This window comes from Dendrobium catenatum, unplaced genomic scaffold (assembly GCF_001605985.2).
Source record: "Dendrobium catenatum unplaced genomic scaffold, ASM160598v2 fragScaff_scaffold_1580, whole genome shotgun sequence".
Classification (NCBI taxonomy): Eukaryota; Viridiplantae; Streptophyta; class Magnoliopsida; order Asparagales; family Orchidaceae; genus Dendrobium; species Dendrobium catenatum.
This window is the reverse complement of record NW_021320042.1, coordinates 122,326-149,363: the sequence shown is the minus strand read 5'-3', so window position 1 is coordinate 149,363 and position 27,038 is coordinate 122,326. Positions and strand designations below refer to the sequence as shown.

The 27,038-nt window shown below is 37.5% G+C and overlaps 1 protein-coding gene across 1 annotated transcript in view; it reads right to left on the bottom strand.

Annotated features, from left to right (window-relative positions):
* Nucleotides 1-3,204: 3,204 nt before the first annotated feature.
* LOC110099356 (translin) overlaps nt 3,205-27,038 on the bottom strand; it is a 41,811-nt gene continuing 17,977 nt past the window's right edge. Inside the window, exons 5-8 of the mRNA XM_020826475.2 lie at nt 16,084-16,109; nt 3,841-3,976; nt 3,595-3,697; nt 3,205-3,497 (exon numbers count right to left, since the gene is read on the bottom strand). Coding sequence (XP_020682134.1) covers nt 3,612-3,697; nt 3,841-3,976; nt 16,084-16,109 — 248 coding nt within the window. The 3' untranslated portion in view covers nt 3,205-3,497; nt 3,595-3,611. The remainder of the gene's footprint in view (nt 3,498-3,594; nt 3,698-3,840; nt 3,977-16,083; nt 16,110-27,038) is intronic.

Below are 27,038 nucleotides of genomic sequence, written 5' to 3'. Positions count from 1 at the left end.
ACTTTTTTTTCCTTTTCTAATGTATTGATGCATTTCTCCTAAAAAAAATAGCATATTAATTTAGGCAGAATTATGCTGCATCGTTTAGGATGATGTCCTGGATGATGTCAAAAATAAATAATACATAAATAGATCTGGCGGCAGATTCTTTCTGATTTAAGCCTATCATTACGGCCGATACGAATATCGTCCAAGACGATGTGCTTAATAACGACTGCCTTAACCAGGATGCCCTAATTAGGGTTTTTATTTTTAGCTGATCATCCAAGATAATTTAAGGATTGTCCCGGACGATGTGATCAAAATAGAGAACTCTAATCAACAGACAAAAATTTTCCCCCATGTGTGTATGTGCAAGGTTACTTAGCATCATGAACCACACTGTTTATAATAGACTCAAGAAAGGAAAAATTACAAACTAACTCAGACCTAATCTATCCAATCTTGAGCTGGCTTAAGTTGCATTCGATCTTGTGGATCTGAAAAGTTAGTAGGCAAGGATATCGTAGAAAATCATGAATGTTTGCTATCATCAAAATTCTAATGTATAAAATTAGATTTGCAACACCATTGTATGGGATGGGATCACCTAATGTTAAACTCTTGATGTCATTTGTGAGATGAGATGTAGCACCGGAGTCTAGATACCAATTTGGGTTGAAGTTGTTATTGGTGGCCTTTAGAGTTGTGTTGGCTTTTTGTTATAGTTTATATTGAATTTGTGCCAACAGATTATGGCAGAATGTCCCTTTTAGTTAAATATTTGGCATATAGGTGCTGATTGAGTTGTTGATTGAGTATTCTGAGTTATGAAATGGACTCATCCTCTTCTTCCTCTGCCTCTGGTGGAGTATAATGTTGTATTTTGATCTGAGAGATTGTGTTGTCTATCTACTTCAGCATTGAGATTGATTTATTTACTTAAAAAGAATGCATATAGATCATCAAGACTAATTGGTTGCACCATGGTGCGATTTGTGCTTTTAAATGATTGGCATGTTGGGGGTAATTCATTCAATGTGTATAGAAGTATATCTTCTTTGTCAATGTTAGCACTTGCACTTACAATCTCGTCATCGAGAATCTTGATTTCATTAAGATATTCAGCCATGGATTTTTGTTTCATTGAAACATTATGTTATTCATTTTTGAGTTGTATAACTCTAGATCTATTGGAGGCTTGTAACCTTCTTCCAATTATAGTCCAAATAGTAGTAGATGAGTCTAAATGAAGTACATAGGGTAAGATTGATGAGGTTATTGTGGAACAAATGGTTGATGCTAAGTTCTGATCAATCAGAACCAATTCTATGTGTTTGGGATTGACGGTGGTTAATCCGTCTGAGGCTTGTTGCAGACGGGGTTGTGGAGAGATATTGGGGTCTATAAAATTGGTCAAGCCATTTGCTCTTAGTAATTTGGTTACTTGGGATTTCCATATTGAATAATTGTCATTCAATAATTAGGTGGGTACAATTGTTTTGATGTTTGAAATAAACAATTTCAATGATGCGGGTATAGCACAGGATTCTGTGGGTGGGTCTGTTACTGGATTTCGAATTTGGGAAGAGGGCGATTGGGCCATGAGAGGATTTTAGATGACTTACCTCTCAGTTTGATTTGCTCCAAGAATTGAGAGCTCTCAGTTCTATCTGCTCCAAGAACCGGTCTCTAATACCATGAAGAAACGACAAAGTTGAAATAGAAGGATGATAGAGGATAATTATGGGAAAATAGGATTGTATTAAAGTCTCATTGCATTTGTCAATGATTCTTACGTATTTTTTGATATTTATAGCCTTGTGATGTATACACATATGGTTGTGATTCATTGTGTTTGTTATATGTGAATGGTCATGATTTAATATTCGTGTGAGCTGTGGCTGAACTCTTCTCCATGTGAGCTTTGGCGAAACTCGTCTCTGTGTGATTTAAGGTCATGTGTTATGTTATGTTGTGGCGGTTCTCATCTATTCTTTTTAGTAGCCCATGAATTGATTAAAATATTCTCGAGGGATATTGCATTTTGTCTTTATGCTTAATATTTTCACAATGATAGATAAATCTTAGTGAGTAGTGCACCTATCCCAAATTGGTTGCTGGCAGCACACAATAAATCATAAAAGTTTTGTGCTTTCATATTTGGAGACTCTTCGATATATTATCGAAATTGTGGCCAATTGCATCAAAAACCAAATCTCCATACATTCTAATATTTTTCTTCCTCAACTATATTAGAACTTATTGACGGGCTGCATTGAGAGTCAAAATGCGGCTTGTACTCATCATGTGAAGTCTAAGATCAATATTTTGGCATAAATCCTCTATGATATAGATCAACAATAACTTTACTGTAAATTAAAAAGAAGTAAAACACACAATTGTCTATGGTTTGTTAGGGGAGACTCTATGGGATATGTTAAAGTGGCCTGTTCACATGGATTTTTAAAATCTTAATGCATGAATTTTTTTATTTTAGAGAGAGTGATGATTAATGTGATGGAAATTTTTGTGTACGTGAGATTATTGAGATACATAAAAATGAAGACTAATCCCACGTAGATAGAGAACAACAAGTCTAGAGGCAATCTCCAAGGTTAAAATAATAACTAGGTTTTATCTATTGAGATAGAAAATATTATTGTTAACTTAATATTTACAGCCTCAAATAATTAGAAAATAAATTAGAATTTTTTTCAAAAAATGAAAATACTTTGAATATAACAAAAAAATTACTCGAGTGATTTTTTAATAAAAAAAACTTCAGAATATCTTCATAAAAATTATACTAAGATGATCTTGAATATTATTAAATTATTATAAAATTAAGACATTTCTTTTTTCTTTCTTCTTATCCGGTTGATTTGAGAAAAGAAATAGAACCTTCCAGATAGAAGAAAAATTTCCTCAATTTTTTTTCTTAAAAAAAAACTTATATATTATTATGTAGATAAAAATTATACACTAGAGCCAACTAGGTTTTCAGAGTATCCAAGAGGATTCTAGGTGATGGCACTACGTTTAGGTGGAGACTACTACTATTTGAGATTTTGGGCTAATGCTGAAAAAGGTTTGAGGGAATTTTTTTTTATTTTTGTTTTTTGAAAAATATTTAAATTTAAAATTATTTAAAAAAAATTGAAAGCTGTATTATTTATAAACTATGGAAATATAATATATTAGTTTTCTTGATACATTAGTGAGTTCAGAAAAAAATTAAACTGAATACTTCATAAGTTTATTATATCCTAATACCATATGAAGCAGTTCATAAGCATGATTTTTGCTCAGACTATCCAATTTGATAAAAATTTCGTCAGCACATTGATCTGATAAGCTTGGGAAGACAATGAGCCTTAACATGGAAAGGAAGCCCAGACCATTTGTTATCAAAGCTTTCAGAAACCACTTTGTCTGTGGTTCTAGGAGTGAAATAATTACCTCATTTGCATTTCATCACTGACAAGTAGGTTGAGCAACTCAGAAAGGTCAATTTTCTGCATAGAAATGAAAAATGTAAACCAAGGTTATGACAAGAATGGGACGCAAGATATTCCCAATATTAAAACATATGGGCGAGTAAGGTTCAGCTACCTCCAAGTATTCAGAGTTTAGGTCGTCGATTCAGCTGGTGCGAGACCACGGATTTTGACATCATAGTAGACTTCTTCGACTCTTCGCAAATCATATTTCATGCCTATTATAGATATTTATGAGAAGGCGTTGAATGATCCAGTTATAGCAACATTATTTCATCGGAGTAAATGTTAAAAAAAAAAAGAGAGAGAGAGAGAGAATAAAGGTGGTTAAATTGAAGAAAAATCTTGAAGACCCACCCACCATCAAATTTCTTACGCAAGAAGTCGTTGCGAAGGTTAAGCATCCGAAAAGCAGAGTGCAGCTCTGTTAAAAATTTTAGCACATTTCTGGGACAGTCATAGTCCCCAGCAGTAACTTGATTTACCACGTACCTGGGCTGAAAAAAGGCATGTAAATACATGTTTGTATAACTGATTGAGCAAAACGCCGAGAAATATTGTCAATAAAACTCAAAACAAGGCATATGAGAAATTATGTAGTTTAATAAGATTATCTGACAAAAAAACATCCTCTATAGCTCAAAAGAGTGCATCACAATATTCTCCAAATTCAAAAAATACTAGAGGTAATTAAACAGGAACTATTTGCAACTATGACTTGGACCTTCTATTGTGACCACGTACTTTGTCATCATTGATCTTTTATAATCATTGTGCTCTTCCTTTATCCTTAAAATCCATTTGTTTTGCAACGCTCTCTTATTATTTGATGAAGTTAATATCCAAATATTATTTTTATACAAGCCATCTTTTTCATTGTCAATTTGCAATTGACAGTTTATAATTACATTACTTCAAAATTCATAATTTCCATTACTTCTTCTAAACGCTTGAATTACACAACATCAATTAACAATAAAAATAGAGTGAAGGAGAATTTCTATAAGCTTAACGATTCAGAAATCTCACCTACATAACATGCCCATTTGGCTTTGAGCGAGTCTCCACACTCTAAGATATTATTGTTATGCCTAGGGCAGTTATGGGTGGGAGCCTGTCCCCCAATTCAGAGCAACCGGACCCAACAAATGGGAATAGAGAGGGGTTTTGGCCCCCTCTTGTGCGGCCCAGCAAAGTTATAATTCATTTTGTAAGAAAGATTTAAGGAAAAAATATTTAAGGAATTTTTAATTATAATTGAGAGGGAATTATTTAGGCGAAGAAATTTAATTTGAATTCAAAATCTAAGAGGAAATTATTTAAAGGGAAAGGGGGCCAATTTGGGAGGAAATTAGAGGAGTCTTTTTAAGGCTAATTATGTTGTGATTTTGAGGTATGCAAGTTATTTTTCTGCTGTAGCTTTTCTTCTAAGTTTCCTAGTGGCAGCTAGAGTTTGTGTGGCATAAGAGTAATGGGAAGAAGGGACTTCACTATGTCTCTTGGTCTGAGCTCTGTAAACCACGTGAAAATGGCGGGTTAGGATTCCATTCAGCAACTAGAAGAGCAGGACCACTGAAGGCAAGACTGGCTTGGTGGTTTTTAAGCAATACGGAGTCTACTTTGCACAACATTATAACCACAAGATATGGGAATACTTTGTTTGACAGTAGTATCAAACAAGGAGTATCTGATGCATGGAAAATTCTATATGAAGGAGGAAAGTTTTTGAAGCCGTTGTTGAAATGGAGAGTGGCTAATGGGAGAAAGGTAAATGTGCTCAAGGATGTTTGGATACTTGATAGAAGCTTGGGGATGTGGCCTACTTTTGTTGACAGCAAGATTGGAGAATGTTATGCTTGATCATTTCTTATCCCGTAACAGAGAATGGAATGTGGAGAGGCTGCTGGAGGTGTTCAATGAGGATCTCACTTCAATTATCTTACAAATCCAAATTAATCACAATGCTGATGAAGATTATATGGAGGCAATCAAACACTTTTCAGGGAAAACGATTACAGTCATGGCTTATGAAAATAGTATTGATAATGAAAGGGGAGAAGGAGATTTGGGTTTTGCTATGTGGCTCAAAAAAGCTAAACTTCAACCACGTGTGGAGCTGTTTTGGTGGAGGTTGAGTAAGTTTGCAATTTCAACCAATGAATTTCTCCACTACAGAAAACTTACTGACCATGTTCTTTGTGCTCGGGGCTGACAACAAGTGGAAGATATTGAGCATATTATGGTGCACTGTAAATTTTTAAAGGAAATCCTTTTGAAAATTCAAAGCTGGGGATTTAATATTCCAATTTTTTGTTCTCTTGAGGAATGTCTGAAGGAGTTGAGAAGGTTGTCGGCATCAAGGTCCAGCATTGTTAGTGTGTACTGTTCTTCGGTTCACGAATGCCGGAAGGAAAGGAATAGAAAAGTCCATGGCAAGCAAACTATGGGAAGCTCTATGATTGCAGCTAATATTTTGTCTATTGCAATGACAAAAGCTAATCCAATGCTAGATAGCTGGGGTACTAATCTCCCAAGGGAGTCGCAATTGATATGGCACCCTCCACCTCTATATTGGATAAAGGTAAACATTGATGCATCTTTGTTAAAGACTAATAATGCAGGAATTGGTGGTGTCTGCCGTGACTTTAAGGGCAGGTTATTGTTAGCATTTGGGGAGAAAAGAGTTTATTGGGATGTGGCTCAGCTAGAGATGGAGGCTATCATGATGATCCGGAAATACATACAAAGGTGGATGTTAGAAAGCAAATGTATTATAATTGAAGGTGATAATTACAACATATTAAAATGCATTCAAAATTCTTTGAATAAAAATTCGTGGAGGATCAATAACTGGGAGGATAAGGATCTCTTCTTCCTAAACGATTTCAATAAGGTAATTTTTCATCATATCCTTAGAAATTGTAATAAGGTGGCGGATTGTTGTGCTACTTTGGCTATTGAGAACAATTTCTTTTTTGATAATTTTGATTTTGGTGATATTCCTTCTTCCTTATCTAGTTTATTGAAGAAGGAATGTGAACCTTACTTGTAGTTTGTAATAGTTTTTTGTTTACCTTTTAATGCATTTTGCAATTCTAAAAAAAAAAAAAAAAACTAGGGTTTGTGGGAGAGCTGATCTACCTCTCGAATAGTAGATCATTGTATTTTCTTTCTTGTGAAATGACAATAAAAAATCAGTCCTTATCTTCATGTTCCTAAAGTTTTGTATTTGCTATCTTGCTTTTTTTTTTACTTCCAAGATGCATCAAATTGACATTAAGCGAGCTTCGTTGGAAAGATGACAGCAAAGAAGGTGGATGCTTTGGAAGGCGAGATGGAGCAATTCAAATTCGGCGTGGAGGAGAAATTCTTAACCATGGAAGATAGGTTTTCATCTATGAAAAATTGGTTTGCATGGTGGGAAGGAATGATAAGGAAGCTCATGGATATGCAATCCAAAACTCCAATGGTTGTTCCGATTACCAACCTCAACCCATAATCGACTGAAATTTCCTTGGCCGAAACTAAGGGAAAAGAGATCAAACGGGAAGAGTTCAATGAAGAGAGTTCCTTTCATCAAAAGCCACCTCCTAGGGCTCCGATAAGGGGCAGAATAAGGAGTTCGAATGGGGGGAGGCATAGAGTTTTATGGTGGAGGTGGAAGGGTGATCGATCACTATAGGAGGCCGTTTGGACAAGGGGAGTAGATAATTGGAGAAGGAGGTGGACGAACTAAGCCATAGGGATCGGATCAAGGGAGGAAGATGGAAGAAGGTGAGAGTCCCACCCTCAATACACGGGGACCACCCATTGGCAGGAGAAGAAGTTGGGGTCTAAAGGCTAGAGTGAGGAAGTTAAAGATGCCGGTGGTCGAAGTAGAGGATGCCCATAGGTGAGTATACCAGGTTGAGAGATATGTTACGGTTAATGGGTTGAGAGAGGATGAGAAGTTTACAACTACAGAGTTATGTTTGGAGGGAAAAGCTCTTGCTTGGTTCCAATGGAAGGAAGCAAAATATTTGATCCGTTTGTAGGAGGAGTTTAAGGATTACATTACTGGAACGTTTCCAAGCCATTCATGAAGAATACCTACACGAGCAATTCTTTATCTTCATTTAGGAGAGGCTTGAAATGGATTACAGAAAGAAATTCGAGTTGTTGTCGGGATGGTTAAGGGGAATTGCGTAGGCGGTCTAAGAGGGGACTTTCATGAAGGGTCTCAAGCCCGACATACAAGCAAACCTCTGATTGCTGAGGTCGAGTTAACCCAGATTGCAGAGGATAGAAGACAAATGGAGAGGACCTGTAAGAGAAGGTTGCAGGAGGCTCTTACAGAAGTAACTCAACTTTCAACTTCCCTATCATAGAGGACCCCAAAAAGTGTCATTTTAGCAGGAGGCACCAAGGGAGAAGAGTGGGGAAGTTCGCCCAAGGGCCAACTTCAAGTGCCTCATAGAAGCAAAGGTGCAGGATAAGAGAGTGAAAGGTCTATGATTTCGTTGTGATGAGAAGTATACACCAGGCTATCGGTGCAAGGATCGTACACTCCAAGTCCTTATGGTTTATGAGGAGACTAATGGTGAGGATCTAGTGGAGGAAATAGAAGAATGAGAGAAGCACTTACACCTAGATGTAGCGTAAGTGTCCCTAAATTCAGTTGTGGGATTTACTACAAGTCACGCCATAAAAGTGAGGGGCCAGATCAAGGAGCAGCCAGTGGTGGTCTTGGTGGATAAGAAGGCTACTCATAATTTAATCTCAAATTGGGTTATGGACCAATTGGGATTGAAGTTAATGGATACATGGAGCTTTGGAGTTATGAAGGGAACAAGAAAGGTGGAGAGGAGTAGGATGATATGCAAGGGGTTGGTGATAACACTCCATGATATACAAGTAGTGGAGGATCTTCTTCCCTAGAATTTAGGGAGCACTGATATGATTTAGGAATGAAGTGGTTACAGACAATTAGGGAGACGAAGGTGGATTGAAAATCTCGGACTATGGAGAATAAGGTGGAAGGGGAAGCTGGTGTTGCAAGGAGAAGACAGCCTGTGCAGAACCATGGTTTCACTCAAAAACATGGTTAGGATGATATAGGGAGTAGGGTTGGGCTACTTGGTAGAGTTGTAGAACCTAGAGGAGGTCTGAGACTCAAAGCCGATCGAGGTCCTTGATTATGTATAATAGCTTATGCAGCAGTTCTCTAAGGTCTTTCAACAGCCTAACGAGTAACTGTCACCCCGAGAGCATGAGCACGTCATTACTTTAAAGGAGGCGCATCTCCTATCAGTGTCAAACCATATTGGTACCCACAGATTCAGAATGATGAGATAGATAAGCTTATCAGAAAGATGATTGAGGCAGGAATTATCAGACCCATGTGAGCCCTTTCTCCGACCCCACGTTACTGGTGAGAAAGAAAGATAACAGTTGGAGATTTTGCGTGGATTACAGGGCCCTGAATAAAAAAACTGCGCTGGACAAGTTTCCTATCCCCATAATCGATGAGCAGTTGGATGAGCTATTTGTAGTCATCTTCTTGAACATCTACCTAAAGTCAGGGTACGACCAGATAAAAAAGAAGCTAGGAGATGTGCACAAGATAGCATTCAGGACTTAGGAGGGTCACTACGAGCTTATGGTGTGCCTTTTGGCCTTACCAACGCCCCAGCCACTTTTAGTCCCTCATTAACCAAGTTTTCCAACCTTACCTCAGAAAGTTCATCTTGATATTTTTTTCTAACATCTTGATCTATAGTTGTACAGAGGTAGAGCATGTGGGTCACCTGAAGAATGGGAGACTTTGAGGGAGCACCAGTTGTATGCCAACTTGAAGAAATGTTATTTTGCACAGCCACAGGTAGAGTGCAAAGGACATGTGGTGAGCAAAGCAAGAGTAGCAGTAGACCATTCCAAGAACAAGGTTATATTAGATTGACATTTACCTAAGAACCTGAGGGAGCTGAGAAGGTTCTAAGGTCTCACTGGGTACTATCGAAAGTTTGAGCAAGTGTATGGCATGATAGCATAGCCATTGACTAAGTGGCTGAATAAGGACGGTTTCAATTGGGGGTAAGCAGCGACACAGGCTTTCAGGCAGCTGAAGAAAACCATGACTAGCGTGCTAGTGTTAGCACTTCTTGACTTCGGCATGCAATTTGTGGTGGAGATGGATGCATCAGAATATGGATTGGGGGCAGTGCTCATGCAAAATCACCGGCTCATTGCTTATTTCAGTCAAGTGCTCACTACAAGGGCGAGGCTCAAGTTTATATATGAATGGAAGTTGATGGCGATTGTCTTGGCCATCCAAAAGTGGCGACCCTATTTGTTGGGACAACATTTTACCGTCAAGTCAGACCAAAAGAGTCTGAACTTTCTTTTGGAGTAGAGGATGGTGACTAAGAAGCATCAGAGGTGGTTATGCAAGTTATTAGGAAATGACTTCAAGATTCAATATCACCCAAGCCTAGAAAATAAGGCCTCCAATGTACTATCATAGAAGACAAACAAGCCACTAATGATAGCTCTATCAGTACCTATGGTCCTAGATTGGAAAGCTCTGCTACAAGAGATTAAACAAGATGAGGGACTGCGGAAGATCAGAATTGAGTTGCTGCAAAACCCAAACAGCCATCCCAATTACATACTGAGAGGAGCCCAACTACTACAATAGGGGAAATTCGTTTTACCAGGGGGTCATTATACATTCTCAAGCTATTGCAGTGGTTCCATGGCAATACATTTAGAGGACATTCATGAGCTCAGAAAACCTACAGTTGTTGTCAACGGAATTATACTAGGTAGAGATGCGTCATGATGTACAAGAATGGATAGCGAGATGTGATGTGTCTCAGAGGCACAAGTACTTGGCCATGACACCAGCAGGATTATTACAGCGTCTAGCTTTTCCAGAGAGGCTGTGGGAGAAGGTAACAATGGATTTCATCAAGGGGTTGCCATGTTTGGAGGGACCTTCAATGATACTAGTAGTAGTGTATCGTCTGAGAAAATATGCAAACTTCATCCCTCTTAAGCATCCTTGCAATATTGTCTTTGTGGCTATTTCTTTCTTACGAGAACTGGTGCACTTGCGTGGATTTCTAAAATACAGTGTGTCAGATAGAGATAAAATATTATTTAGCACTTCTGGAAGGAGTTGTTTCATTTACAGGGGGCAGTCCTAAAGAGAAGCACAACATATCATCCCCATATAGATTGCCCCAAAAAGGTGGTTAATAGAAGTGTAGAGACCTATTTGAGATGATTTATATCAGATATGCCAAAGAGTTGGCAAAGTGGATTGTTTGGACCGAATATTGGTACAACACCTTGTACCATTCAGCAGCACAGACCACCCCTTTCAGGATTCTGTATGGGAGAAATCCACCTTATTTGATTCATTACGAGCATAACACTATACTAGAATCCAATGTAGATCAATACTTTAATGAGCGTGACAAAATATTATCTGAACTCAAGAGAATCTATTGAAAGCCTAGCATATCATGAAAAAGAAGGTTGATGAGCACAGGAGAGACATACACTTTGAGACAGGATACCTGGTTTACTTAAAGTTGAGACCCTTTATGTAGAAGACACTAGCCAGGAGAAGGAATGAGAAATTGTCCCCGCAATACTTTGGTCCTTATGAGATTTTGAAATGCATTGGAGCAGTGGCCTATCGATTGAGGCAACCACATTCATCAGCATTGCATCTAGCCTTTCATGTCTCACAACTGAGGAAGGCGATAGGAGATCATACACCATCTTCTCTACACCCGACTTTGACAGAAGACATGGAGGTCATTTTGGAACCCCTAGAAGTAAAAGGTATGTGTGGAGGAGGAGACAGGGGCACAGAAGGTGCTAATCAAGTGGAAGAATTTGTCAAAGCACGATGCTACATGGGAGCCCTACGAGATAATCAGGAGAAAGTTCTCTCATCCTTCCACCTTGAGGACAAAGTACATCTTTGGGAGGGGAGTATCGTTATGACCATGCCAGTTACGGGCAGGAGCCAGACGCCCAATTCAGAGGAACTAGACTCAGCAGGTTGGAACATGGAGGGGGTTTCGACCCATCTTGTGGGGCCCAACAAGCTATAATTCATTATGTAAGGAGGAATTAAGGGGACATTATTTAGGAAAGTTTTAATTACAATTGAGAATGAATTATTTAGGGTAAGAGATCTAATTTGAATTCAAAATCTAAGAGGAAATTATTTAGGAAAAGGGGACTGATTTCGGAGGGAATTAGGGGTTCCTATTTAAAGCTAATTATGTTGATATTTTGAGGTATGCAAGTTACTTTTTTGCTATAGTTTTTCTTGTGAGTTTCTTAGTGGAATCTAGTGTTTGTGGGCTGATCAACCTCTCGCATAGTAGATAATTGTATATTTCTTTCTTGTGAGGTGATAATAAAAAATCACTCCCTATCTTTGTGTTCCTATAATTTTATACTTGTTATCTTGCTGTTTTTTTTTTTTACTTCCAAGACGCATCAATTACCTAACGTCCTTACACATCCTTGCTGAAATCTCCTTGTGTAATCTATTTTATCGTGCCAATCTACTTCCTAGAAACATTAGACCCGTCATAGTATATGACAATTTTATTAATACAGCAATGTTGCATCTTATAGCCTTATTATTTCAATCCTCTCAAAATCAATAGACAAAGTTATGAAATAGCATTTCATAGACTTAAGGTTTAACCCATACTTAAGTACATAAGAAAGGCATCCAAAATCCTTTAAATGAGAAAGATTTACCTCATCATCAATTCAAACTTCTTTCAGCAATTCATGCGATTAAGGAACTGATGGCTCTCCACTAATAAGGTAATCTGCTGCTTCAAGCCCTTTCATTCATGGACATGTTTATGTATTCGAAAATCAAATATTGTTGGGATGTTCATGAAATTATTCTCCATATGGATCCCATTTTATTACCACACTATACTTTTTGACATTTAGGCACATTAACTTTGAATCAGATCTATTTTTTATCAAACTATTCCAGTTTCTAATATTATAGAGGACATCATATTTATTTTTCATAAACTAAAGTACTAAACCCAGCATTTTTGGTGGAGTCAGCAATGAAAGTGGCATAGTAAATTGGGGTTGTGACCATGAACTTATTTATTTGATTTACGTGCTGACTATATTTATTTTGATCACTCTACATTATACTTCTTTTTAATTCTTCCTATACCTTTAATTTTTAAAGTATGAGATGAGAGTTCACCTGAATCTTCACTATGGCTCTCAAGCAGTGTGACAATAGGCTCAAGATATGAACTTTATCATCAAACTTAATTTCAATCAAACTCAATTTACTTATGGTAAAGCAAAATACATTGATATGTTTCGCCAATATGGTTAAAAAAATCTCATTAGATATACCTATTTAACTTAATTTAGTAAAAATGTCTTTTCGTAAATATCTGTCAGAGACTATGTTGCACCGATACGGATATGACGACACGGGACACGTCAATTCTTAAAAATACAGGATATGGGTACGGCGCGGACACATCATTATAATTTATAAATCATACATAAAAATTAAGAAAGTAATCAAAGCATAAAATTACAAAAAAAATGAAAGTAACATTATTTGTAGCTTTGTATCTTATAATATCAAAATAAAAGAAAGCATTAAATGTCTAGTACAATAATAAAAGCATAAACATAAATTGTCTAGTACATGAAGTTTCAACTATTCAATAGAAGGAATAATATGATTAGCTTCTTCAATTGTTTGTCTTCGAACTTTTATATCATCTTCAATAAATATCATAGTTTCTAATTTAAGCTCATCAAGTGAAAGATTAGTAATTTCTAATATTCTCATATCATCAAGAGACTCAAATCCATCTCCGAAATAAGAGAACCTCGCTCGCAGCCATGGAAGTAAATACAACGGGTCTTTTTTCGGATTTTTTTGTTTTTCAACGAACACACGTATCGAATACGCGTGTTCTTTTGAAATTAAATAGTATTTTAATTGGATACGGCAAAGCCATATCCGACACGTATCAGAGGTGTATCCGTGTATTGGATACAACACGCCTTCATAAATAGGTGTATCGGTGCAACATAGGTCAGAGGTTTCATCAGTCCAAATATATTTTTCTTCTCATGTTTTATGTTAAAGGAAATGTTGCCAGTAAGCAATAGGTGCATAACTCACAATAACTACTAGTTTAGCATAAGCCTAATCCTCTTGGCTAATGAATGTTGACTTCATCTCCAAAAGAGATAGATGAAGTTTCTTCTAAGTTCAATACAAAAGAAAAAAAATTCGTCTGCGAACTTTTCATTATCAGCAGCCGCTGCTCTAATTGCTCCCTTGGACCACATTACTCTCTTTTGCAATAGGGCCCAAATAGAATGTAATATACCAATAGATGAATATCCATCAACCAAGAGGCTTAACATATGTAAGGGTGACTACTAGCAAATAATGATCATAACTCTTTTTGTTCACTTTTGACATGGAATTATTTCCACTCGCATTTGTCTCTCAATAATCTATTCTAACATGAATGTTTAAAATCGTCCATCACTCCCCTTTAAACTCACTTTTAATATCATTAAATATCATGCATAGAGCCCACCAAGTAACTTAGCGCGTACATTAAAATCGCCAACCCTTGAGCATTACTCTATCATAGATAAAAGCTTTCAAAACCTATGGGAACACCATTAAGCCAAAGTCTGCATGAAAGACTCAATTCCAATCAAAACTTTAAGACCAATGTTGATTAAAAGAGCACAACAATAACCAAAAAATATTGAAATTGATGATTCAACACAACACACAATGACTCAACCTACATCCACAACCACTATCAAATTTCCACAACAGTTCAAAGGAGTACCTCACAATTTTTCTTCAAGCTGTTCTCAAAATTCAAAATAAACACTAAATAGAGATTTAAATAGGAAGCTAGTTGCAACAGTAACTCGGCTTCCAATTTCACTAATGTTATATCTTACTTTGTTGTCACTTCCACGTTGATCACTATTTGGCACTGCTACACCAACGCATTCTAGCACTAGAACCATCATGCTGTTTTTCTCAACACCACAATGCAAACACCTGTTCTACAGCGAATGGCTGATCCAAAGAGACAAAAGAGCTTTGTTTCCTTCTACAAATCACCTGAATCGAACTCTATGCCTTGTGTATTCAAGGCTTCTACCCAAACCTTATCAGAATTCTTCAATACCTTCACAAAACTCTTTACATAAATACTACAATAGATTTTCTGTTTATCTAACATCGAGCTCTTTATATATATAAATAAGATATTCCACTTCAACCTCTGAAAAAATATAATTTTGGGAATGAATCCAAGTAAAAAAATGAATTAAGAAGGCGTGGGAATATGATAAACTTAAATTATTTGCAATTGGGTTTATCCATAAACAAGAACTTGAATTGGTTCTTATTAACAATAATCAAGCTCTATTATTAACAATATATAGGGTTCATTTAAAAAATGTAAAAAATGTGAAAAAAAAAAGGTTTTAAAGCTGGCTTAAAATACTGCAATTTTTTAAAGCTATCTTCAATGAATAAGTGACTGATAGTTATGCATCGGAATCAGCGCTGGAATGTTAACTTCTGCGATTCACATATTTCAATGACCTCGTTCCCCTTTTCCCAGGCTCCTAAAATAATCGACATTAGCTTCAAAGTACTACAACTGAAATTGAAATAATCAATTCTGATCCATAATGAAGCAATCTAGAAATGCGGCCATATATTTATCTCATATAATTTGAAATTCTCCACCTAGCTTAACCTCTTTTAGATGGACTGTATAATAACTTTCATATTAACTACAAGTATACATCAATTACACAGAACAAAATTAATTTTCATTGTTATCGAAGTCGGTCACGAACCTAAGTTGCCAGCCATTAGGTAAGGTTATTAAACTCATTTCCATTCAAAGCTATAGGGCTGATAAATTTGTTGCATTTCAAAGTTAAAAGACACAAAAAGTGGGATTGATTTATTGATGAGGGAATCATATCCTTAGTACGTGATAAGTTTGTGATGAAGACGAAATTGATTTACTCCAACATGATAATGATAAGGATCCAGACACATGTTTTTATGTTTCATATTTACATCTTGTCAATCCATAAATATAAGTCAACTAATAGAACCTCATTCTACAGAGGTAAGGATATAGCAAAACTTCCTTAATTCCACTTTATCCAAGCTTGCACTGATTATACAAGCAATTCTCTGATGGTATACATAATACAAATCATAGAATGGAGAAGGGAATGCATGTATTAAAAATAAAAAACCGAAAAGAATAAATTTAAAAGTATAGAATTCTGTCATTCATCGTTACCATGATATGCATATTTCAGTTGGTCATACAAAGGAATCACAAAAAATATTTCCAGAACACGGGGAAATTAATCAGCCACGATCATCCATTTCAAAAAACGTAGTACAACAATTACAAAAGAAAACAGTTTCTGAAGAGGAACAATATATACTAATGTTGTTTTGACAAACTATATAACCTATATAAAGAAAAGTTTTATTTGATGGGTAGAGAAAGGTTACCAATTCATTGGACATAAAGCATAGACCTGTAGAAGAAAATTCAAGAAGAACTGAGTAAATAATACAAATGACATACTTTCAAAACAATTACAGCAATCAAAATCAGTAATGTTTTTATCCAAAAAGAAGAATTGAACCAAAAAAATCAACTACCAATGTAGTTCAGGTAAACAGTTAAGCGTCAGTTTTTAATCAAAGGGAGGTTTCACCTGCAAATAATAATTTACTGTTCACTCATACTTGTCAGGCACTTTGCTTTCTAAATTCTACAGGCAGCTTCAGCTCCAAATAAAACCTATGCTACAGGACCATTGAAAATCGCAGAGTGGTTCTCAAGAAACGATGAATCCTCCTCTATCACATCAGTTCTTAGGGAGTTAACTCTCAAAGAGACAGTTTTAGTTATAATTCTCAAAGAAAGATTTAGTGCAGATGATAGCTTTTAATGATCCATCTAAATTAATTCAAAGCAGGCGACGATAAGAAATAGAAAAAAACAATAACTCATAGCCTTTCTACACACTACGATGGGATGACGATAAGTGCCGGAAAGACCACAGATGAATTCACAAAGGTACTAAGTTGCCAAACCATTGAGTTGATTATTTGAGTATTTTGTGATTAACAATCATTCGTGTCAATAAAAAAATATTGTGTAAAATTCATGCTAAACAACCCATTCATATGTTCCTGCCAGCATGGCCTTCATTGTCATGTGTTACACCTCTTTCCGAGAATTATAATACCGTACAAAATCACGTGCAACCCTCATAAAGTTAAGGAAGACAGAAAGATAGTTCTCTACATTTATGCTCTTCATTTCCCTTTCAACTGTAATATCTTTTGTTGACAAATATTTTCGCATCGACTCGACTCCAATCGAGCCCGACTAGGCTCGATCGCGCTCGATCAATTCAATCGATCGTCGTCGAGGTAAAATTGATCCAAATTGAGCCTCAATTTAATTAAATTAAACCCAATTTAATTTAATTAAAATCAAATCAATTTAAATCGAACCCCGTCGAGCGTCGTCGAACCCAATTCGACGTGATTCGACACCGATTCGAGTTCAATTTCATGAAATTAAATTGATTCAACACAATCGGACCCAAACCGACCTAAATTGGTTCGGTCGAGTCCAATTCGGACTCAATTTCAGCCCTAATTTGTCAATTTGGGCTGAATTTGATTCTCAAATCAGAAATTGAGATCAATGGCTCAGATTTCATCCCGATTCCTGCCATAAACCCTGGTTTCACGCGTGAGAGGCCCGGATTGGTCCATTTTATGCGGTGGCTTGCTGCTGCTTTAGGGAAAGCAAAGGAGAAAGGGGGAGCATTCGGCTCCCCCGTGCGTGTTCTTCCCGTCCCGAGCGAGAGAAAGAAAGGGAGGGCACGAGAGAGAGCCTTTCGGCTCTCTGTTTCTGCGTCCGTCCTAGCCAAAGCCGAAGAGAGGTGGGAGAAGAGGAAGGCAGAGCAGAGGTCCTCTGCGTGCAGCCCTACCTAGCCGCCGATCTCATCCAGAGACCCAAACGAGTCCAGCCGAAGGGAAGAAGAAGGCCAGCTGAACCTGTATGCACTTCCTTGCTACTGTTTTCCTTCTTCCTTGGACCAAAAGAGGGAAGTTTCTCCCTATTTTCCTCCATTTCTTCAAGTGGAAGAGCAAAGACCTGCTCTTTTCTTTCCCTTAAGCAAAAAGGGGAGTGTTGGAGGACAGTAGAGAGACTTGATGCTGTCTACTTGCTGTGAGGATTTCTCCTTCCTCCCAAATCAACTCCGGCGACCTTAAAACAACAAAAACTGCTGTTTGGAACGTCTGGACAGCAACCATGCAGCCTCCAAAGGCTTCCAAACAGTGAAAACTGCTAGTTTGGAGAGTTTGGAAAGCAAGTGACGGCCTCCGGGAGCACTCAAACAGTGAAAATTGCAGTCCGAAGCAGTTTGGACAGCAAAATCATCCTTCGAAGCGCCTTGGACAGCAGGTTGGATGCCGTCGAAAGCTTCCAAACAGTGCTTGGGAGGCTTGGGAGCACCTTGGATAGCAAAGGAGGCATCCGGAGCACCTTGAACAGCGGCGGTGACGTCCGGAGAAGCTTGGACAGCAGTCTTCCTCCTTGGGAAAGTCTTGGACAGCAGCTTGGAGCAACTTTGGAGCTTGAATCGGAGCTTGGACAGTGCTTGGAGCTTGGATAGGAGCGCTAGGACAATCCGGGAGAGGTATAAAACTAAAACTTAGGCAAAACCTTAAGGCTCCCTAGCCAATGGCATGTGATTGACGATCCAAAGCCTTAAAACCCTAGAAACTTTGATTTTTTGGTCTCTTAAAATCTCTTTGTTGGCTGTCCACTTCGCAAAACAGTGGAAATTCGGTGATTTCCATTTGTTGGCTCTCATGTGAGGGTCCGGAGAGGATTTCGATGCGTGTAGAGGTGTCGGTTTGTTATCCAACACCTCTCAAATGTAAGTTTGTGCATCATATTGTGCCTAATACCTTCGCCTATGATCAAACCTTAGGCTAAGTATTGTCACTCAACCATACCTTGAATGACAATGTGTAGGGACTCTCACATCTTGTAGCATGCATGTCACCTCTAGCAAATTGTAAGCTATGACAAAATTCACTTAGATATTTGGGAATTACATCGTTAACATTTGTGATTTTGTCCAAATTTGTTGAATGTCAAGAAAAATGAATTCAATTGATTTTGGAAGCTTGCAAACAAATAGTGGGGTCTTTCATGAACCTCAAGTTCATGTTTCAAATCCCATGATAAAAGAAATTATTTGAATTCGCTTTCGATACATCTTCAATTTTGGAATGAAAGACAAATGGTGGATATCTTCAAGCTAAATGTTTGCATACTTAACTAAATTAGTTTGCATGATTTGGATTGCAATCCTTAACTTGTTAAAGTTTGGAAAGATAATTAAATAGGCTTATTTAATTCAAAGAAATGAACTTGTGATGTTTTATGGACCCTCAAAGGCCCATGACCCCTCATGTTTCGAAATTATCTAACGCTATTTTATAACTTCCAGAATTGAATGTTTAAGGTGAGATTGCTAAAATTCCTGAATTTGGAAATCATCTACACATACACGCATTCTTAGGTTCTTATTAGATCTTGCCCAATTTGATCCTAAACCTCCTAGAAGTCATAAGGATAGATCTCATCTATCGAAGTTTCTAGATCATGCCAAAATTGATCTAAAGACCTCTCCAAAGCATTGGAAATCTTTCTACCCTCTCCTAATTGAGTCCAAAACACTCATGGGGAAATGAGGGAATTTCCTCTCTCATGCATGTCCCCTTTCAAATTTTGGTGCTTAGAACTTCCTCAAAGTTTTAAGCTCTATGTTGCATGAGTTCCAACAAATATAAAGAGCTTGCACCCAAGCACTCTTTTCCCTTCATGTGAAGTATCTTGGAGCCCCTCTAAGGCTCTAAATTATTCTATCACATGAATCTTTAAGAGATTTAGGACCAAATCCAAAGTCCAATCCTTTCTTTGTTAAGATATGAAATTAACAAATGAACCATCCTTTCCCATGTACAATCCATGGAGCGTTCTCGAAGCTCCAAGTGTTAGAGTACATGAATCATTATAGCTTGGAACTAAATTCTAAGCTACCCATCCTTTTGTTGGAACCTACAACCAACAAACCATCTTCTTCCTTCAACCTCAAAGTTGTAGGAAGTTTATCAAATCATTTATTTGTTGGAACACAAACCAACGAATAATCATCTAGACACAGGATTGAAATTATTCTAGTCTTCCTCATTTGCTTAGCCACTTATTAAGCAAATGAATGATCCTCCTTGGACACTCAATGTCCAAGAAATTCCTTTCAACATGCATAACCTTAAAAACTTAAATATAGGTATTATTAACGCTTCTCTTTCCTAAAACTCTCAAGAGAACTTCTCTAGAACTTTATCACATGTTTTCTCATCAAACCTCACAAAATATATGTCGCTTCCATACGTAGTCCTACCCAGCATGAATCCAAATTGATTTTGAGAAACAATAGTATCATGCCGTAATCTATGCTCAATTACTCTCTCCAATAATTTAAATGTATGACACATCAACTTAATTTTTCTATAATTCATGCACTGTTGTACATCACCTTAATTCTTGAAAATTGTAAACATCACACTCCTTCACTCATTTGACATCTTTTTATTTTCTCTATAATTCAAAAAGATATGAACTTAATGCTAGTCCTATATGTAATCCAACCGAAATAGCAAAAAAAATTGAAAACAAAAACCTTCAAATCCCTCTCTAGTCTTATCAAGAAGAACAATATCATCAACAAAAAGCATGCACCAAACTACATCCTCTAGCAAATGTCTAGTGATAACAACCATGACTATAGCAAAAAGATATGGACTAAAGGCTAATATATTTGTAATCCAACCGAAATCGCAAAAAAATTTGAAAACATATACCTTCGGTTCCTCGGCGGCGCGCGACTAGGAAGCACAGAGGCCGGACGCGACAAGGAAGGAGGCTCGGCGAAGTCCGGTGATCGTCGACGGCGATGTCCGGTGACCGTCGGCGACGTCTAACCACGGCGAGCGACGAATGGCGATGGAGGGTGACGAGCGAAGCAATGGAAGTGAGAGAATGGAAGGAAAAGAATGACGGCCAGAGGGGTTCGAGTTCGCGAAATAGGGCTTCTACCGGCGGACGTTCCGCCGGTAATTTTAATAATGACGTCGGTATAATTTCCGACGTATAATCCGTCGGATATATTTCGTTGAGTTTAAATAAGCCGGCGCACTATCCGCCGGAACCGTACGCCGGAATAGTTCCGCCGTAACATGCGACGGAAATGGTTCAGGCATCCCTATACCGTCGGGTTTTCCGGCGGACAAGGCGTCGGTGAATTTCCGACGTATGTTCCGCCGGTAATGTTGACGCAAACTTTATGTCGAGCAAATCCGCTGGTACCTGCGCCGTTTATTACCGTCCAAAAGTTTCCGCCGGAAACTCCGCCGGTATTCGCGTGTTTTCCCGTAGTGATGCAATTCAAAAGTTGCTTGTTGCTTTTCTCTTCTACAACTTAAGAGTTATAGAAAGTCCTCTGATTATCCTAAACCTAAATTTAGGGGAATGGTGATACCCTTTGAACACCAAATGTTCAAGGGCACTCATGAATGTGCAACACATAAGTTGCATATTCCCTCAATCCTCCTCAAACTCCAAAGTTGTAGGAGATTTCTCTTCTCATTAACTCCAAAAGTTAGAGAGAATTCTCCAAAATTTAGCTCAAAAGCAAAAAGTTATATTCCTCCTTTCTCTTCTTAGCCCCAAAAGCTAAGAAGAATCCCTCCAACATTGAGCTCAATAGCCACATATTGGACATTTCTTCCTTAGACTCAAACTCTAAGAGGACCCTTACTATGACATACCACACAAGCCTCACACACTTAGGTGCACAACCCCTTAGGCATGCTAGGATTAACATTTTTCTTTGTGTAGATTGATGCTGTTGAGTGATTGCCTTTTGGATTGTCTGCGTTGTGGGCACTTGCCCTTAAGTGGTTAGTATAGAAAAATATAAATGATTTTCTGTGCAGGTGACCATGTCCAAGAAGGAGGTAAATATCATGATTATGCTAATGCTGTTTGTTTGCAGGCATTGCTTAAAATCCCCCAAGAGGCATGACCAATTAGGCCAATTTTGGGAATATAATGTGATGATTATATAAACTGCTGGCTAATTCTATTTTACAGGTTTTAGTCTTTTATATTGAAAATGTATTTGATAGAAGTAGAATGTAAAACTTGTGGGGGTCTGGATCAAAAGAAGGTGAACCAAACGGATGTACCTGTGGAAGGTGAGGCTTGAGGTTTACTCGAAAAAAAAAGCTTCAAGACCCTACAAGTAAAGTCTGTAATTTTGACTGAGTTATATAATGACAGACAACTCAGCTGTCAAACATGTTTGTAATAACTTGGACTCTATTTACATTACATACACTTTATTTATAAATAAAAGCTTATTTGATTGTTTACCTGATTGTGTAATAGAAATGCATATTTTTCCTAAATTTCTTTCTTTGCTTTTGCTTGGGTGTGGCTTGGACTTTTGATACGGTAGGCTCTTAGGACAAAATAAGATTTCTACCTATTAAAACGTAATTAATCTAAAAAAATTGATTTAAGCTTCACGATTTTCTAACAAATAAGAAAGTCTTGCATGGCTCCCTTCAAGGAGCTAAGTTTACTAAAAAATTAAAACAATCATGCATACCCCAAATGTGTTGCATATAGAAAGCCCTCATTTAAGGATTAGATAACAAAAATCGATTTTGTTTGAGTCAGCATATGCATACCCACATAATTAGGCATCTTGGCCTCAAAGCCAAGCTATAAGTCATACCTTCTAAATAAAAGAACCTTGCACTCTACATCTGCATTAAGACCGGATAGCATAGTTTTAAAATCGACTAGGTGGGTCTAGCAGGTAGACCCTACTAGGTTTATAAGGTCTACGAAAAAAATAGACCTTCTAGTCCTCTCGATGAGCTACACTATGGGGGTCACATTCAGACGCCACCTTTAGATGAGGTGTGGGATGCCAAAAATTCCATACCTCCTCATCTAGGGTGAAGGAAGAATGGAGACCCAAGATGGTGGCTCCATTTGTGGTACATTCCCCTTTTAGTGGTGTTGATTCCAAAGTCAATGGGAAAGCACCCATAGAAATTAACAGCTATGAAGAATACTACCCTTCTCCTATCAATCTCTCAACAGGTAAAACTGTTGAAGAAATGATTGAATACTTGAAAGAAAGTCTCAAGAAAATTGATGAGGATGAAAGGAGGGAAAAGGAGGAAGAAAACTATAGAAAATTGATTAAGAATTGTAACCCTGATGAGGATGATCTCTTGGATGAGGAGGATATCTTTGTCATCCACTATGACATAAGAGGATACTCTCTTTCAGAAGACCCTCATGCAAATGAGTTGTTGGAAGTGGAGGAAGGGAGTGAAAATCCTTAGATTTGTGCTCTACAACGACAGCTTAAAGCAAAAGATGTCTAAGAGGTTGCATGAGATGACATCCACCTTGATAACTCTTACTACTCAGCATTTGGGGCCCTAAAAGGTTTCAAACATAGCAGATAAGCCTTCTACCGGTACAAAGAAAGCAGAATCAACAAGTGCAGCTTCTTTGCCTTTAGTAGTGTGTGGTCATAAAGAACAACACTAGTGATTTGCTTACAGTTGTAAATGGTTGGCAGTTGTCTTTGTCTAAATCTTTCCTAAAGATTGCAAACAAACTACTCAAAATCCCATTGGAGTTTCCAAAAGGAACTCAAATGCCCACAAAAAGGCCTCTTTTGATGTTCCTTTAAATAACTCAATGGATGGAAAAGGTCCTTCACCGTTGAAACTTCATGAAAGAGAGTTTCAATTGTGAAGGGAGAAAAAGAAAGAATCATTTCCAAATTCAAATAGGTTATCCTTCTAAATGGCAAGGGAAATCCCCCAAGCCAATCTCTCTTTCTGATTTCATGTATGTTCCAAAAGGTGTTAATGAAATGAAAAATCCTTCTGCGTACGTGCAATCTGTCCGTTCTGAATCTAATAATAAACAAACTACAAATGAATCTTTCTAATTCTTTGAACCAAGTGAATCAAGTTTTGGTGGTGATCCACCCATGCACAAAATGCAGGGAGCAAAGATTGTCATTGAGCCTGAGTCACTTGACTTAGAGACAAATCAAGTGTGGAAGAAGAATCAAATTCTGAAGTTTTGGTTGATATGACCTAAACTTCTGAGCCTGAACAAATAACAAAAGTAAATATCATAAGTGATCGTATTGTATCATCTCCAATGGCATCAAACAAGATAAATGAAAAGAACTTTTCAATCAAAATGAGGGCATGATTCCACCAACGCTTGCTCCACAAGTGCAAGTGGGTGGTGGACCACCAAAAGTGGATTTAAATGTACTAGCTCACCTTAGGAAACTCCTTGCGAGGTTGAGTATATGTGATGCACTCGTACTTTCTCCTGAAATGCGAGAGGCTTTGATCAAGGCTCTACTTGATCCTAAATTTGTTTTGCTTAACCTGCAGAGTGTTCCTTTAAGGAGGCTTTACACTTCAATGAATACCTAGAGTAACATTTTCTGATGAGTAGAGTGCTTGTTGACCCAGGTGCATGGGTCAACATAATGAATCTAAGAACTTTGGCCCACCTCAATGTTGACACACAGAAATTAAATTCTGACAAAATGATGTTGCGTGGCTTCAAGAAAAAAAAGGGACAAAGAGTCTTAGGCTCCATTACTCCACTTTTGAAGGGAGTTCTAAAACCATTTAGTGTATATGAAGTTGGGAGATACGAAGATGTTTCTTGCTATGTTCCAAAGAGGCTATCAGTATTTTCAGACCTGTGATACTAACTAAGGATCAAGCAGAAATCAGTACACTAAAGACAAAGTCTCCATCAACTGTCCAAGACTACCCTCAAGAAGAAGAACATGAGGAAAAGATTAAATAGAATTCTGCCCCTCCTTCAACACAACGAGGTGGTAGGATGACACAATGAGTTCGCGATACAATTCATGACAAAAGTTAAGAAGGGTGAAAGATGAGGGGTACCAAAGCCCCATCTCCACCATTTGTTCCAAGAAGGCCCATCACCCATATAGGCTCAGGGTCCGATTCAAAGACTGAGCCAAATTTGATGGGTATTTTGACAAAGCAACAAAGAAGCTTCAACAAATCAAAGATGCAGTTTCAAGAATGGATAGACGCTGAAAAGCCTATTTTGGAACATTAAAGAAAATCTCCCATGTGAGGAACATAACTCTCAAAAAGAGGTGTCTAATCTCACTTAGTATAAAAAAAACTGAATGAATGTGTAGAAGCATTTCATTGTTTGAAAATACAGTGGAAGAGTTGAATGTTTGCATTACACTAAATTAAAAAAAATGTAGGGAAGGAGTGTCTTTCATGGCATATCCGCTCCCCCAAAGTCCAAAAGTGGGTGTAAACTTGACAACTTTCCATAAATAAAGTGGTAGAACTCCCACTTGTGTTGAAAACCTGATCAAAAGAGCTTTAACTCCTATGTGGTCCAAAGGAAAAACTCAACACTTAGAAAATCTATGGCATTCTAAATGCAAATTGAAGAAAATAGATATGGTTTTAGCTTTGGAATTGTCGGACCAATAGATGATGATGATTACTATTTGGTTATTACCAATAATCTGAAAGTTGATATGATCTTTACAAAGATCTCACAACAGCTCATGTTTAGGGCTAGCAACGACCTAGATTACCCTCAAATTACGGATGCACCCCTTGAATTTGAGGAAGAAATCAAATCAATGATTGATAAAAAAAAGAAATTAATTTGGATACTGAACAAAATCCACGCCCCACTTTTATAAGTGTTTTGTTAAATGAAATTGATGCCAATGAAATGGTACAACTCCTGACAGAGTTTAGGGACTGTTTTGCATGGAGTTATGATGAAATGCCATGTTTAAATCCAAATATAGCATTCCATAAACTTGTCATTCAACCAAACGTTATTCCAATCAAATAAGCTTCTAGAAGGATGCGTTTGGAGATTGAACAACATGTGATTGAAGAAGTGAAAAAATTAATTGAAGCTGGTTCCATTCGAGAGAAAAAATATCCCTCTTGATTGGCTAGCATTGTCCAGGTTAAAAAAAAAAAGAATGGACAAATTCGCGTATGCGTCGATTTTAGAGACTCGAATAAAGCATGTCCTAAATATGAGTTCCCATTATTTATCCCTGAACTTCTTATTGACATTGCTTCCTTTCATAGTCTCTTTTCCTTTATGGATGTGTCCTCAAGGTACAACCAAATCAAAATAGCCCCCGAGAATGTGCAATATACTGCTTTTAGAACACCCATTGGAATATACTGTTTTAAGGTCATGCCTTTTGGCCTTAAAAATGCTGGTGCAACCTACCGGCGTGCAATGACTAGAATATTTGATGTACTCATTCATGACAAAGTTGAATGTTACATTGATGATCTCGTGGTCAAAAGCAAAAAAAGAGAGGATCACCTGTTTGATTTAAGGGTTGTGTTCGAATGGCTTTGTCGGTACGACCTCAAGATGAATCCTTTGAAGTGTACTTTTGGGGTGACTTCAGAAATTTTCTTGGGTTTGTTGTTCGACACCATGGAATTGAAGTTATCCCTACTAAAATCAAGGCGATATTAAAAATGAAACCTCCTAGAAGTCTTACTCAACTAAAACCTTTTCAAGATAGGTTGGCATATCTAAGACGCTTATTCAATTTGTCTGGTAGATTACAGCCCTTTCAAAGGAATCAAAATTCTACTTGGATGATAGCCACCACAGGCTTTCGATAGTACAAAATGCTATCTCATGTTCCCACTTGTTTTGGCCACTCCTATTCTAAGGAGACTGTTAGTTCTCTTCACAACAATGTCAAATGAATCTCTTGAAACTTTGTTGGCCCAAACCCAACAATAAAAAAAGGAGAAAATGCTTTGTGCTGCTTGAGCAGAGTTCCAAGAAGAAATGTTCATCCGATCCGGTTGTGGACTGGGTCTGGATTACCAAAACCTTGGTCTAAAATTTCAAATCTTTCATCTTTCCCCCAAAAGGGAAGAAAATTCATATTTCCCCAAAAGGAAAGAAAATTCAATTTTCTCTAAATGGAAAATCAAGTTCATCTTTTTCTTTCTCCAAATGAAGGAAAGTTCAAATTTATATTTCATCAAATGGAAGTCAAATGCAAATCTTAGTACCAAATGCTAAGCGTAGACATCCCCAAATAGGAGTCTTCTTATCAATTTTTGAGTTTAGGTAGAATTCAAACCTTCTAAGGTCTCTCCTAGCTCATTCCTTAGATATTATCCTACCTAAATTGAACATCAATAGATCTACCTAAATCTAGACTTTTAGTGGTTGCCAA